Raw genomic sequence first — 16,443 nt, 5'->3', positions numbered from 1 at the left:
TTATTTCATTAATTCATTCATTATCCGTCACCCCTTATCCAGTTCAGGGTGGTGGTGTGTTCGAAGCCTATCATTGAGTGCAAGGCGAGGACAAACCCTGGAGGGGAAACCCCAAGTTTTATTTTTAGTTCAAATATATAAGTACCACCTCCAGAACTCTAGTGGGTGCAAGATTAAACATCACAGGTCTCCCAGCTGTTGGCTCTGAACTTTTGTCTGAGGAAATGAAATTCCTCAGAAGGTTGTGACAATGTTGTCTGACAACTTTCTGGGAGGTTCTCACAACCTTCTGAGGAATTTCATTTCAATGTTGTGGCAACCAAAAAGACAATGACGTGGGCACCAAAAAAATATGTTGTCACAACGTAACCGTTTGTTGTAGTGTGTTCCCATTGGCTAATGAGTTCTCGAGGGACAGACAATTCAGTGCCCCCCCGGACATGCAGCAAGCGCTCCTATTTCAGCTCTGAGACCAAACACCTGCATTGGGCATTTATTCGATAACACAATATTAATATCATGTAAGTATTTATCATATGCTGGATGTGATTTGAGTCAAGTTAGAAAAGAATATAGGTGAACGGATACCCACAACCGGGAGTGTACCAGCGTGTCTTCAGGTCCGGTTAGATTTGGCCACTATTATACTGAACAATCACTAAATTAGGAAAAACAAACCTTGTAACTTCATCCCCTGTACTTCATCAGCAGAATGATCAGTCAAGCTAGATGTGCTGATCAAATGCTGTAGGCTATTAAGTAGTTACTGGAATGTTTATGTGCTGTGATACCATTGTGGCCGAGGAAATTTCTTGCTGGGCAACATTCAGGTGATAATCCACATCCAGACTTTCATGTTTTAGAATCAGGCTGAATCTTGATTGCGGCATCTGCAAGATTTCATATTGTACTTGCTCCTACAGGCAAAGTGGTTATTAAGTCAGCACATAAAACCTTAATATCTGTAAAATTGAGCACATTTCATTACATGGTCTTAAAATTCAAAATCAGAGATTGCAGTTTGATGGAAATGAGTCATGACCCAACATCTATATAAATAAAAATATTGCCTAATATATTTTAATTTCAGCAGGAACATGCATAATCATTTGTACAATTATTTTTACATTTTTCAATGGAACTCAATAGGAAGAGAGCTGAAACGTGCGACTAAACACCATGTTTTAAATCAGACAATTAAAGACCAAGCTCCACAGATGTCAAATAAAAATTTAAAATGAAAACAACCCAAGGCACACAGCTCCAGGGGCCTGGAGGTTGTGGGTTCGTTTCCCACTCCGGGTGACTGTCTGTGAGGAGTTGGTGTGGGTTTCCGCCGGGTGCTCCGGTTTCCTCCCACAGTCCAAAAACACACGTTGGTAGGTGGATTGGTGACTCAAAAGTGTCCGTAGGTGTGTGTGAGTGAATGTGTGTGTGTCTGTGTTGCCCTGTGAAGGACTGGCGCCCCCTCCAGGGTGTATTCCTGCCTTGCGCCCGATGATTCCAGGTAGGATCTGGACCCACTGCGACCCTGAATTGGATAAGCGGTTACAGATAATGAATGAATGAATGAATGAACAACCCAAGGGCTGTCATAGGACACACTACATATGGGAATTGTGGTGCTAGTGATATTGTAATGTATTAGCTCCATCAACTGTTATACACTGAATGGTTATCACATTAGGAGCACCTACATTGTATGCACACTGCCTTATATGAACTGATAAATATGAAGAAATGCTTAATAAACCTGTTTATTTACTGGAGCATGCAGAGACCCCCTAAAAAGTTTGGATTTTAGACTTCATTTAAATGTGATGGTAATGATGATGATAATAAATATTTTTTAATTCATTTTTATTCATTAAGCTTGCAGTGATTTTGCCTCAGGTGTCATTATCATAGCACTTGAGTTTTATCATTATTGAATTAGACCACATCAGCAAATCAGAGTGATTTGGAGAAAGGTTTTTTTTTGTCCTTCTGTGAGCTGTCAGTTACCGGAGACCACACCCCGTCTTGTTGTCATTCAGTAAGACCACGCCCACGTTTAGTTTTACGTGCTCCTCGCCCTCATCTGGACTGTGGCGGTCTTCTGTATTTCGGCGGTGTGTTCGTGGCACTCTGTTGTTCTGAACGAGCTAATTCAGGTTTGGTTTTTCTCAAGTTTTTCAAACAGCCGTGACATTTAGCATGTTTCTGGAGCGCGTATTTAATGTATTCCTTAATGTGTTTAATTTGTTAGCTGTCGACCTCTGGCTGAGGGAGCCGAGCAGTTTGATCCTAACGCAGTTCATTATGAGGAAACGAGCCCCAGCAGCGCCTTTGCCGTCTTTTTAATTGTTTACCCTCCCGACTTTCTCCTTGATAAACACGTGGTTTATTGTTCAGTGGTGGTGTCGCTGTGTTAAATTGGTGTAAGCTCTGAGCAAGTAGGGACTTACAGCTGTAGCTACGTCTCAAACGGCTCCCTACATAGTGCACAGCATTGGTCTAACTATTATGAATCCTGTACCCAAACAGCAGGTATTATTATAGCTGAACGTGTCATTTGGGATTTAGCTACATGCATACACCTCAATACTGCACGAACACTGCACTGTTTTGATGCAGATGTGGTTCTTACGAAGTTCACTATGTAGGGAGCACGGAGGGAGCCACTCAGTCAGCCGGAGTCAGCAAAGCGGACCTAGCCGTATCAACTGACCACGGAGCAGAGACACCACACATAACGAGAATAGTCCGAGAGTGGGTTTGTTCTGCTTCTCTCGTAATAACTCTCTTTTAATTAAGTGTAGAAACATTAAACGCGTGTGTTTTTGCCGATACGCTTTTTTTAAACATACCATTTACTCCACTGCTAGCTATCACTAGCTTTCTCTCTACAAAGTGTTTATACACACGTCATAAGCTAACAACTTCCTGTTCAAAGTATAGGTACTAACAATGACATTTGATATATAAAAATGTTATTACTGAAATCGAATAACTGTGATCACCCCATGCCGGTTAGGTGTGTTATAGGAGCTAAGAATGGAAGGAAATGTGTGGTAAATGTCCTCAGCCTGTGTTTAACATTATTCCTTAAATTCTGTAGATATTAATCCGCAGAGCTTAAAAGCTGGTCACATTCATGAAATTGGTGTTTGAAAAGAGTAAGTATTTACTCGTGCATGTGTGTAAAACTGAGCCACACTTTCTCCAGTGTTGCTGATTAGTGAACATTCTCTCCTGCAGAGAACATTGATTTTTAATGTTAATACAAGATAATTAATACATTCATTCGTTCATAATTTGCACATAAGATGATAGTTCCACTCTTTTCAGTTGGGGCTGGATCTTTGCGTGGCGACTGACGGCAGAACCAGTAGATCACACATGGATTATGAAGTGAATACTGCACTCTTTAAGCAAATGGCATCCATCATCGTCATTATCTTTTCTGCTTGACACTCAAACAGCCTGCAGATCAAATAAATAAACAAACAAACAAATCCAATAATAGTTACCAGTGCTTAATGTTGTCAAGGACACAAGGGCTGCTCGCCCTGTCAAAAGTAAAATAGCCATTATAAGGTGTAAGAGTTGTAAAATTCCTTCTTTAGAACGGTCCATATGACACAGATTTGAGGCTAAAAATGTATTTGATTAACTTAATTTTTACATGTATTATTCATTATTAATTTATACATTTGTTAGTTTATTTTTATTAGTTTCTACACTCAGAAAAAATTGTAAGGTAGAAGTACATTATTGTCACTAAAGGTACAAACGATGTAAATGCAATTTTGAAAGTACAACTTTCAGTTACAATACATTCTCTTCTACAGAAGGAGAAGTGAATCTTTGTAAGATATAAAACTGTGCAAACTAGAAGAGCATAAACTAAGTTTTGGAGATGAAATGGAGTATATTTAATCAAAACAGATTTAAAATCTATACTTATATTTTACAGTTATGTTCCGTACTTAAAGGTACAAATATGTATCCTTTACGGTACCACCACTGTTTTTCTGACTGTGTACATAGTTCTTATTAATTTGGGTTATTTATTCAATCAAATATGCATTTTGGGAGTATACAAAACTTAAAATCCATGCTCACAGGGAGGCTGACACACAGCTAGTAGCCCAAACCAATGTTTTAAGAGATATATTACATTAAAAAATATTCTATTTTCTGTGTCTTGTTCGAGTGGGTAGCACTGTGCGCTTCTGATGGTGATGATGATTGGCGTGGAGTCATATGTGTTCATATGAGCATTGCTGTGTGCTTCTATATGGAGCCCCTAAAGTCTTATGGTGGAAAAATATTATTTAGAGATCAGGGGAAATTAAGGAATGGATTATTAAACTGAGTGAACTAATCACAGAATCACATAATTTTACAAACATACATTTTCTGTGTGTGTTAAGGGTGTTAGTCGTTCATAAAGAGTCTGTGCTGCAGCTCCCGCTAACTTGCACATACATGGTGTGACTAAGGGCACAGAGTACATGAGTTAACCAGAGCTTTGTGGACGTGGTCCCGTCTAATTTGAGGTACAAAGCTGACATAATGAACTGTAGATTCGTCACGCTTCATTGTAAGTAGATTGTTATAGGGTGGTACGCTGTTTTAGGCTTCGTTCAGGACATGGCGAGGCTGAATACAGATGGAGTGTAGCGTTGCCCTTATCAATAGCCACATTTATCCAACAAAAACAATAACCAAATCTCAAAATATAAAACAGAATACCCACCCAATGAATGAACAGCTGAATGTTTGGGGCCAGCCCTACTCTAAATATTTTTCCACTATAGGATTTTAGGGGCTCCTTGTAGTAGCAGAAAAGATGATACTGATGCTGATGATGTATGCAATTTACTTAAACAGTGCAGTATATTCACTTAAAGGCTGAAATAGATTTTTTTTCTTTTTTTGCTTACTAGAAAATTTAATTTTATAAAGCAGTTAATTTGTTTTTACCAGTGGCCCCTCCAGTGCTCTGTAAATAAAGCGTGATCACTAATAAAACTGGCAGAGAGCTGCTGGTGAAGTGGATGTCACTAATAAAACGGCACGGCGAATGGACTGACTGGTTCTGCTGCCAGAAGACAAGCCATTTCTGCTCACCAGTCGCCGTGCTGAGATCCAACCCCCTTTCACTCCTTTCTTACTCCCTGAATGAACCAGTTTATGCTACATTGAGTGGGTCCCTTACATGGACATGGACAGACATGTTTAATATAGATTTAGCACAGACTCATTGATCTTTTTACAGTTGTGCACTGGACAACATTTTATGCCATTTTTGACAGACTGTGGGAGGGTGGTATGTGCATGTGGTATAGTTATATTTTGCTGTTGACAACTTTAGAATTGCATTTTATCCTGTGTGTTTATGAGGTTCCAGAATTTTCTAGAATTGTCAGCGCAGTATAGCTGCAGTTAGTCCTGTCAAACAGGAAGGATTGTAGATTTAGACCTTTTGAATTTGTTAAAGCCACTCTTCTCATTTTCATTTGTTCACAAGTGTGCTGTGAACAAACATACAACTCCAGCTGGTTTACAGGTTGGCTTCAAACTCAGCAGTCTCAAGTTCTGGGGAGTGGTAGCAGAGATGACATATTGACTGCTCTGAATATATTGGCACAAAATGGTCCATGAGCACACTGGGTACACTTAAGGATGAGGGGTAAATATCTACGTGCATGCTGCACAAATGAGTGTTCATATTTTTATTTTGCCTGAGAGAAAATAGGTCTAAGTACTTCAGGCATAGTGTTCTCATATAAAAAAAATCTACTCATGATAGAATTAATGGCATTAAAAACATTGCAGATATGTGGATGCAAAAAGGCAACAGTATCTTCAGGGCTGATGTGGGAAGTTCAGGGTTCTATATTCATTTCATACATTATACATTCATTCATTAATACAGAAAGATGCAGATGTGATACAGTAGACTGACGTATTCCTAATCAAATATAATTGTTTTGAGAGTCTTATTTGCAATAATTTTATTTAATTGCTCCTTTTACATGGCTTAATATAGACCAATTTAGTAAAATCAGTGCTCATAATTTTGCTTTTTAAATATACTTTTATTAAGAAATTCATACAAAACAGCAAAACATCACACCACTAACACAGCACATGAAAACAGTATACTTTTTTCCCTTTTAACATATAGGGACATGAGCTCCTATTTTTGGGTTTTATCAATAATGTAAATGTAGATGATTACTTTTCAGAAAGTTTTTCCAGACATTTTTCTTTTTCATTTTATGGAATCTTATTTCCAGAAACTAACTTGTAATTAAAAAGAGAAAATTTACTAAGGGATTTACTAAGGTCCCAGAGAGGGATTAAGTCTGCTCCTGGACTAAACAGATTTTGATCTGTTAGCTCAAATTTTCCCTTGAAAATAGGATATTGTCTTAATACCAGTCTCGGAAACCACCCCTAAATGTATAGTTTTTGTCTTAAACTTTTTTTCCATAGAAACATATTAATAGAAAGTGTAATGTGGATTAATGAGCTAAAACACTGACCCAGGGACCTCAGGCTTGCTCTCACATTGGACGTGAGCAAACTCTTATGCAAGAAGTGACAATAATATGTGAGAGAAATTTGGTGAATATGAAGGGAAAACTATTCTTTTGATTACTGCTCCAGTATATGGAGCAAGTTGGCAAAGTTTGTTATTTTAGTATGTTGCTATTTTCTACATGTTCCAACATTTTTATTTTTTATTTTTAGGTTTTTGAGTATCTTCTTGCTCACCTACCTGCATTGACATTCATCCTAGAGAACATGATGAGAGCCGGAGGTCAGTTTTAATTTTAATTTATTATCTTGGTCTTTTTGATTACTTAAGTTGTGGATTTAAGCTGAGAGTTGTGTTTCAGTTCAGTGTCATTGTGTTCTCTTTCAGGAATCTTAAAGTTGGCAGCGTTGGCCTCTGTATTCTTTCTGGCAGTATTCCTGGCTTTTGAGCTCATAGAAATAAATTTTCATGTGCATTTGGGACAACTGTTTGGTAAATATACTCAACCTTATGACCTCCATTAGTCTGTAATGAAGCTGTCCACCACATTGTAGGGTTTAGCCATCTCTTTGATTCATTATACACCTGTTAAAGCTCAAAAGCTTGTCAACTTCATTAGTTGAATAGGGGTTAGGCCAGAGTAAACATTTACACGTGCAATTATATGAAACTGAGGTTGTGTACTTTTATGACTAAAGATTTACTGTTGTAATTCAGGCATGATGTCAGTTATTAAGCAAAAAAAATTTTTTTTGTGCTTGTATTTATGTTCCACATATTGCTATTAGCTAATATGATTTAAGAACAGCCTTATTGATACATTTTTTTCCTTCTTTACAGCAAGATATACACCCACAGAGGAGGCTAGTGAGTATATTTAAGTACCCCCCTGTATTGCCAGTTTGCTACTTTCAAACTTTCACTATTCACTAATAATTACCCATATTAATATAATTAAGTTTGTGTTATATATTTCATATCACCATTTGATGTCTGTAATATTTAGAAATTCTTAAGGAAATCTAGTGTTAGTAGTATAATGTTTTGCCAGGCTAAGTAATAATACTATGTTTAGCAATAATAATGTTACACATATATAGTTCACACACCCAAGGACGCTTTACAATAAGAAAAGATTTGTTCCAAAATGTGGGGACAGCAACGCTGAAAGTCCTGCCACCCATTGAAGAGAGCCTGTATCTAAGGATTGTCAGAAGAAGGCCAGAATCAGCTGATCTGAGTTTACGCAGTGGGGTATACAGGTGCTGGTCATAAAATTAGAATATCTTGAAAAAGTTAATATATTTCAGGAATTCCATCCAAAAAGTGAAACTTGTGAATTATACTCATTCATTACACACAGACTGATATTTCAAGTGTTTATTTCTTTTAATTTGATGATTATATACCAATTATAAACCAATACAAAAAAAGGATTTTCAGAAATGCTGGCCAACTGAAAGGTATGAGCATGTACAGCACTCAATACTTAGTTGGGGCTACTTTTGCCTGAATTACTGCAGCAATGCGGCATGGAGTCAGTCTGTGACACTGCTCAGGTGTTATGAGAGCCCAGGTTGCTCTGATAGTGGCCTTCAGCTCTTCTGCATTGTTGGGTCTGGTGTGTATTACATCTTCCTCTTCACAAAAATCTGTGGGGTTAAGGTCAGGCGAGTTTGCTGGCCAATTAAGAACAGGGATGCCATGGTCCTTCAACCAGGTACTTGTAGCTTTGGCACTGTGTGCAGGTGCCAAGTCCTGTTGGAAAATGAAATCTGCATCTTTATAATTTGGTCAGCAGCAGGAAGCATGAAGTGCTCTAAAACTTCCTGGTGGATGGCTGCCTTGACCTTGGACCTCAGAAAACACAGTGGACCAACACCAGCAGGTGACATGGCACCCCAAATCATCACTGACGGTGGAAACTTCACACTGGACCTCAAGCAACGTGGATTCTGTGCCTCTCTTCCTCTGCCTTTCCAAAGGAAATATAAAAGTTACTTTCATCAGAGAACATAACTTTGGACCACTCAGCAGCATTCCAGTCCTTTTTGTTGTTAGCCCAGGCGAGATGCTTCTGACACTGTCTCTTATTCAAGAGTGGTTTGACACAAGGAATGCAACAGCTGAAACCCATGCCTTGCATACGTATGTGTGGTGGTTCTTGAAGCACTGCCTCCAGCTGCAATCCAGTCTTTGTGAATCTCCCCCACATTTTTGAATGGGTTTTGTTTCACAATACTCTCCAGGGTGTGGTTATCCTTATTGCTTGTACATTTTGTTTTATTTTATTATAATTTAACTTTTAAAATTTAATTTTTTATTATATTATAATTTTCCTCCCCTAACACATCATTTTCTTCCCTTTGCCTCTTTTGGACAACTGTCATGTCAGCAGTCTTTCCCATGATTGTGGAGCCTACAGAACTAGACTGAGAGATTTTTAAAGGCCTTTGCATGTGTTTTGAGTTAATTAACTGATTAGAGTGTGGCACCAGGTGTCTTCAATATTGAACCTTTTCACAATATTCTAATTTTCTGAGATACTGAATTTGGGGTTTTCATTAGTTGTCAGTTATAATCATCAAATTAAAAAAATTAACACTTGTATATTATACTCATTCATTACACACAGACTGATATATTTCAAGCTTTACTTTGAATGGAATTACTTTTTGAAAGAAACTTTTTCATAATATTTTAATTTTATGACCAGCACCTGTATGTGTATGGATGGGAGGAAGGGGAGGCTATGTAAGGCCTTAAATGTCAACAGCAGGATTTTGTATTTGATGCCTTTGGTAAACCGGGAGCCAGTGAAGCTGGTGGAGGACAGGGGTGATATAGGCAGATTTCTTAGAGTGTGTTAAGACTCTCGCCACGGAATTTTGAATGTACTGAAGAGGGCAGGGTGTGTTAGCAGATACGCCACAGAAAGAAAAAGGAAAGTTTTTATAGTGTAGCTATAAGTATTGCACAATCTGTGTAAACAGGATCCAGGTCTCAAAGCTATGGAGGGTGTGGTACATTTGTTCAGACCCTTCATTGAAAGTGTTTGTTTTTCTGTCAAATTGTATTACATGAATTCAGGTATAAGAAACAAGGTTTTTTTTCTACAGCTACAAAGCAATCAAGGTACAAATGCAATCTATCCAAGCCTTGTCCCGAAGACCATTTTTCCTTCAAGATGGCCAGTGGAGCTGCTAGTGTAGTGGGACCCAAAATCTGCTTAGAAGACAATATGTAAGTATGCCTGATGTGTGAGCTTGTTTTAGCTCATTTTAAACCATGTTAAAATGTAATTGGCAGTTGTTGTGAAGTGCACACCCACCCACCCCAAAACAAAAAAAAAAAAAAAAGTGTCCCATGACGTTCAGACAGTAATGTCATTTGAAGGGTATCAGACATTGGTTGTTATTTATGGACCCCACTTTTTTATTTTTAAATGTAATCTTGTAGCATTTACAGGTCAACAACTAAATGTCAAGAGATTCCTCAAGCAACAAGCGAAAACACTCGTTCAGTGTCTGTAACATCTTATTCAGTTCAGGGTCGTGGTGGGTCTGGAACCTACCTGGAATCACCAATGATAAAGGGTCAGTGACTACTGATAGGTCAGTAGTCAGACGGACATTGTTTTAAGTTGAATCAGAGAAGTACAGGAACATTAACTCCTGTTCTCCACACTTTAGAGACCGCAGACAGCAGCAAATTCATGCGAGAGATTTCCTCAAACGTTGTGGAGGTCTGGAATGATTAAAAATTTTGAAATAAGGAAAAATACAGACCTCTTGGGGGGGTGGGGACTACGTGGGAAAAACGTGGTGGCTTTGTATTTGTTTCTTTCCTGTCACCTCATGTAAACTATACTCTGTTCCACACAACAACCTACTTCCTAAATAGTGCATTTGTAAAGATTTATAAAAGTAATACGCCTCTACATTGTGTACTGCACTGTGTAGAGGAAGATGTTTGAGTTTCAGCCCTAATGGTATGGAGGTGCAATAGCACCAACAAAAATATAGACGCTCACAGAGCTCCTCTGTGTTCACTTGACTGTTGTGAGTGTCTATACTTCTGTGTTGGTGCCATTATTGCTCTGCAATTGCACCTCCACACCACTAGGGCTGAACCTCAAACATCTTCCTCTAAACTAGTGGTGTTTGATGCAACAGATTTCATTTCCAGTCTGATACTGAGTAAAATTCAGGTTGGTATCGGCAAAACCGATTGGATACGGACACTTGTGCAAATATACCTAATGTGTCTGGTAAATCTAAAGTAGTGTATTTCAAATCATAGCTTCATAAAGTGTACAATCAGAATAATTTATTTATTTAATTAAATGAATAAAGAAATAATTATTTAAAATTAATTAAATATTTCATTAAATTTGGAATAGAATCTTAAATTATTGTTTGGTTTGTTATTTAAATGTGCATTTTATGTATACTTTTTAATTGTATTATTTAACTGTTTATATATAATTTTATGCCTCTTGAAGCCTTGCACTATGAAATAATTAAATCTGTCAACTTCATCCATCATCCGTCAATGGGCGGGGCTAACTCTGATCCAGTCAGAATGATTGGCTAGATTGCGCAGGCTCATGTTTTTATCCTGCAATGCTTGATTAACCATGGCATACAGGCATGGAATGGGAATCTTTCAGTTTATGTCTCGACTCATCTCTGTGGTTAAGACACCCATGTACGTTATAGGGAGGAAACGACATAAGTCTCTACAGTCTAGCTACAAACAGTCTGTGCTCAGAAGAGCACAGAAAATAGTAGCTGATTCATCTTACTACTTACCTTTAATGTCTGTGTAACAATATTTCTTTAATGATCACTTTTTGAATGAATCTCTTTTCTGTCCTCAGATTGATGAGTGGAGTAAAGAACAATGTAGGAAGGGGCATGAACATTGCTCTGGTGAATGGTACGGATCTGCTTTTTCATTAATTGTGAAGACTGTTTAAGTTAGCCATCGTCACAGTTAATCAGTGCAATGCATTAATGATGATTTGTTACAGGAAGGACTGGCGAGCTCATCAAAACTGATTTTTTTGACATGTGGGCAGGAGGTAAGCAAAAGTGCCATGTATGTGTTAAGTCTTATTTATGTGGCTTGCATCCAGTGCAGCTTAAAAAAAATAAAATCTGCTGACATTAGATAGCATATTACAGTAGTACAAAGTGGGTGTAAAGCAGTTCTGAATTATAGACATTGACTTTCTCTAGATGTCAACACACTTATCAACTTTCTGGTGAGCGTTGAGGATGGAACAGTTGTCATGATGGCCACTTTTGATGACTCTGCTACAAAGTAAGTGCTCTTGCCTTTTTTGTTTTTGTCAGAGCTGGCATTTGATTAACTTAGTTATTTTTATAATTTGCAGTTCTTTATGTTTTTGTCTTTAGGTATATTTGAGTTTGAAATGGAATTAATGGGCTGCTTAGAACAAACAAACAAAAAACCTATTTGATCAGTACTGATCATGAATTTTTATTAGCTCATATCTTAGGTTAAATGTACACATGAAATACACAAAATTCACAATATATATAACATTCTGTATATATTCAAATGGGCATTTAAAATATTTAAACGGAGAGAAAAAAATTAATTATTTAAATGTCAATGCAACTGGATATTACCACTGTGAGTGCTCTGTTATTTTTATTTTGTATAGTTTTAGCAACAGCATTCAAATACAGTGTGAATGCTCTTACCTTTTTCTCATTATAAAGGCTAAAATTGCAGAGGTTCTAATTTGTGCATCCCTACTCTGGCAACATGAAGTCTAAAGTTAATTTTGAAGGTCTGATGATTTGAAATGATAACTTTTAATGCTGCTTATGTTTTCCTTTGTAACAGGCTTAATGATGAGGCAAGAAAACTGATATCAGACTTGGGCAGCTCAAACATAAACTCACTGGGCTTCAGAGACAACTGGATCTTTGTTGGAGGAAAAGGGATCAAAACAAAGAGTCCTTTTGAGCAGGTGAATTTACTCAGTAAATAAATTCCAGTTAAACACAGGAATCCACACATTGTCTGTGACTTCTGAGCAAGAACTTTTGTGTTTTCTTGATACATGTCTCAGAATGCATGTCAATAATGCAATGCAAATGTCTAACTCACTTTGCACAAAAAATGTCAAACAACGTTATAACTCCTTATTAGATTTTTCATTTCAAAATAATAGATTTGTGAGAAAGAAAATGAATTTTGTCTATTGTCCTTAGTACATCAAGAACAATGCAGAGAGCAACAAGTATGAAGGCTGGCCAGAAGTTCTGGAAATGGAAGGATGTATTCCACGAAGACAAGACTAAGGTTATGGATTTTGGTCAGCCATCTTGGACCCAGTGACCTATGGCCTTTGTGCCCAGTCAAAGAAAGATTCCACACCTTTCCATGAACTTTCACCACTAAATGGATGGCAAATGGATCGTAAGACGACCAGTTGAGGTCTAGTAATTAATCAAAATTTTGTGTTTGGAAATAATGGCAGTGATTTTTTTTTAATTTGTTTTTATTTAATTTTTTTTTTTTCCTCTGTTAGAACAGGCTATTTGCTTTTACAACTAGCATTAGTTCCTCTGTACATTTCAGTTTACTGAGGAACCAAAATTGGGTTATTCAGTGTGTTTGCAAGGCTGTTTACGTTTATTCTTCAATTATACATGTCCATATTATTTTCCTAGGCTGTTAATCACAATCATAATCATGACCCCAGTGCTGTCAGTAAATTCCTTTTATTATAAATATGGTCTGCATTTACACAGCAATATAGTTAAGATGATTAATTTAATTTTACCCAACATTTTTGAGTAGAAAAAGGGCAGGTTAATATTGTTTATGCGGAAGACAGTATTTTTTTAAAGACTGAAATGACAGAGCACACGTAAACATTAGTCACAGCAGTATATTCCAAATATTGAAAATATTTATGTGAAGCATTTAAGTACTTCTACAACAGCTGCATGCATAGTACTAATAGTCTTGGGTCGTGTTTGACATAATGTGAAATGATGTACAGGCAGTTACATAGGAACATTAGCATTTATTTTTATCCCCTTTCCCCATATGCACAGGGTTTCATGAGTCATTTGCTGTCTTAGGCTACATGTCAGATTGTATGTGGGATTTTGGGCAGTGTATTTTTTTCAGTTTTTGGAAAGTGACATTTATTTTTTTTTAGAAGAAGTTGTTATATTTGTGTATGGATTCTCTAAGCCACTACAAACTGGCTAAAGGCCTAGTACACTGTGATGGCATTTAATCAGCTGTAATGTTAAAGCAGTACTATCTAATATTTGGAGGCTTCTCTAGTGGATATTCATAATTGCATGCACAATGCAGGAGAACCTTTTGTCATGTGGGTTGTGTTTCCTCAGGTGTATCTGATTACTGAATTGAGCGCATTAGAAAAGTTTGCTAAAGAGAACCCTTTCAAAATTAATATCTTCAGCAGTATAAAGCTAATTTTGTAAATTTGGGAAAATTGGTCCTTTAAAAAAAAATATATATATATATATATATTTGTAAATTAAATTAAAAATGAATTAATTTTAACATGTTTTTATGATTAGATTGATACAATAACAGGATACATCAAGTTATATTAATCAGAATCATTACCACTGCCAAGGAAAATATATATTCATTTTTTTTTTTTTTTAACAGTGACTAAAATTTGTGCTTTAACAGCCTCATACTGGCTGCATTACACAATTTGTGACAGCTATGGTAGCATGGAGGTAATGAAGTTTCTAGCTAACCATTAGAATAGTTGACGTTTATTGCATTGGGGCACATTTTAAGACACTGCGCTTTGGTCCAAGCCACACTCCCATTCCTCATTGCCTTAAATATCTATGTACACCACTGATGCAGTTCAGATTTATACTTTCAAACATAAAAGTGAAAACACTTGGGTCTGAGCAAACTGAAGGAGTCTTTCATAAGTTGTTGTATTCTCTGGGTGGTTGTAAGGGATTATTTGTAGCAGAGAATATGACCAAATATAAATTTGTTGTCACTTGATTGTGTGAGAGAGTTTGTTCGTGAGTGGAAAGATGTAGATAACATGGGCAACAATCCTCATTTGTTATATTTATTTATTTATTTATTTGGATGTTATTTGGGGACCGATTATAGGCTTTATTGGCATCCACAAACCCAACGCATTCTGCTCCATCACTGGAAACTCTAGAGGCCAGTCATTTGCTAAAATGAATAAACATCAATATATTTTTATACATTTCTATACATTTTCAGTAGCTAGTTGGTACTATGCAAATATCCTAGAGAACACGGTATCTTTACTCTTCCACAGTTGTTTCAGTGTCTAGTAGTTAGGAGCCTGTTGGTACTGCAGGTTGTTTTTCTTCAGTGCAAGGCACCTCCTCTACTGGAACTGAGAACATTGCTGTAAACCCCTAAACCTTTAGAGTCATTGTGTCTCCTTGCTGAGATGTACAGAATCATTATGAAACACAGCCTTTGTTTGAGCATATTTTTGATTGCAGGGGTTTCTGTTGCTGTCCTAATGTTGTTGTTTTTTTTTATTTAAATGATTATTTTATAATCCCTATATATGTCAGATATGTTTTGTTTTCTTGTCCTTTCTCTTTTTATAGAAATATTTGTAATCTAAACCAATAATTTTTTTTAAGATATTTTCAGTCAGTCAGAGCTTTTTAAGTCCAAATGTAAATTTTTTTTGGGAGAAGGAAATTTATGATTTACATTCAATGTTAATATATAGTGATTTTTTTTTTTTCTTCTGATTTTGGGAAATTACTGTCAGCAAAGTTCTCATGTAATGTTGGCACAATTGAATTGGTTGGTGGCATTTTCTATTTTTGATACAAAATGGGCAATAATGACAAATGGAGGTACAAGGTTTCATTTTTGAAAGGAATGTGGCAGGAATTGACCAGATGGGATTAGCAGGGTTCAACCATAACATGATGAGAACCTTGTTGTTTCTACACATTCTTTTCTTTCTCTCAGCTCCACTGGCCGTACAGGAGCACCTATAGCTATAAAGTTACAGAGAGTACTCCATCTGTGCTGCTGGAGTTTTTAAAGACTCCACTCATTGTCCACTCTATTAGACACACCTAACTTGTTTGTCCCCCTTGTAGATGTAAAGTGAGAGACATGGCTCATCTGTTGCTGCACAGTTTGTGGTGCTCATCCTATTCTCCATCCAGCAGGTACACTAAGGGTGTTAAACTAATCACTGAAGAGCAGGATAAAATGAGACAAAGAAAGTATGCAGAGCAATAGATTGGTTTCAGTCTGTAACTGTAGAATTATAAAGTGCTGCAGATGGTCAGTGGAGCTGAGATTGAAAAGTGAGTGTAGAAACAAGGAGGTTGTTATAATAAAGTTTGTGTGTAATGTATTACATATTTTATAAATTAAATAAAAAGGTGGTGTTTTAGCGTCTGTAAAGATGGTGTGGCATTTGAGGGTTTTTGACATTTGTGTAAAGCCACACTTGTATTGCGTGTCCCGTGTTGTGCCTTGTCTGTATGTCATGACTGGTTTGCTTTGAGTTGACCTTAAGAATGGAACACCCATGGAAGCTTATGTTTTCTAACTGCACTGTATATTATGTGGTAGATTTCAAATTCAAACCAACAGTGTGCCTTGTTTTATCTTAAACAAGCCAGCCGGAAGCCAAATTATTGTCCTTCAGCTTCCAAAGACCTTTTTTTTAAGACCTTTCATTGTAATATGTAAAAATAACTTGTGTTTGGAAACGTTACTTGTCCTTCATTAAACATTTGTGGCATCTCCCTGATTCTGGTGTTTTATTAAATAATAGAATTGAATAGAACAAAGCCAGAATTGTTTGATGGTCGACTAAGAAAAGTAGTAGTAGC

General features: G+C 36.9%; 1 protein-coding gene across 2 annotated transcripts; it reads left to right on the top strand.

Moving 5' to 3' along the window:
* The first annotated feature begins 2,079 nt into the window (after window positions 1-2,079).
* On the top strand, window positions 2,080-16,380 carry fam3c (FAM3 metabolism regulating signaling molecule C). Of its 2 annotated transcripts, XM_066667757.1 has the most exons (11): window positions 2,080-2,153; window positions 5,519-5,680; window positions 6,748-6,817; window positions 6,923-7,027; window positions 7,376-7,402; window positions 9,655-9,778; window positions 11,418-11,476; window positions 11,571-11,621; window positions 11,779-11,863; window positions 12,416-12,542; window positions 12,787-16,380. In XM_066667757.1, exons 3-11 carry the CDS (start codon window positions 6,802-6,804, stop codon window positions 12,874-12,876), a joined length of 684 nt encoding a protein of 227 aa, XP_066523854.1. In that variant the 5' UTR covers window positions 2,080-2,153; window positions 5,519-5,680; window positions 6,748-6,801; the 3' UTR covers window positions 12,877-16,380. The 2 variants fall into 2 exon arrangements, with proteins under 2 accessions (XP_066523854.1, XP_066523853.1); XM_066667756.1 differs by lacking the exon at window positions 5,519-5,680.
* Window positions 16,381-16,443: the final 63 nt, after the last annotated feature.

This window comes from Hoplias malabaricus, chromosome 4, assembly GCF_029633855.1.
Source record: "Hoplias malabaricus isolate fHopMal1 chromosome 4, fHopMal1.hap1, whole genome shotgun sequence".
NCBI lineage: Eukaryota > Metazoa > Chordata > Actinopteri > Characiformes > Erythrinidae > Hoplias > Hoplias malabaricus.
The sequence above is the reverse complement of the archived record's forward strand: the minus strand, read 5'-3'. Positions and strand labels throughout refer to the sequence as shown.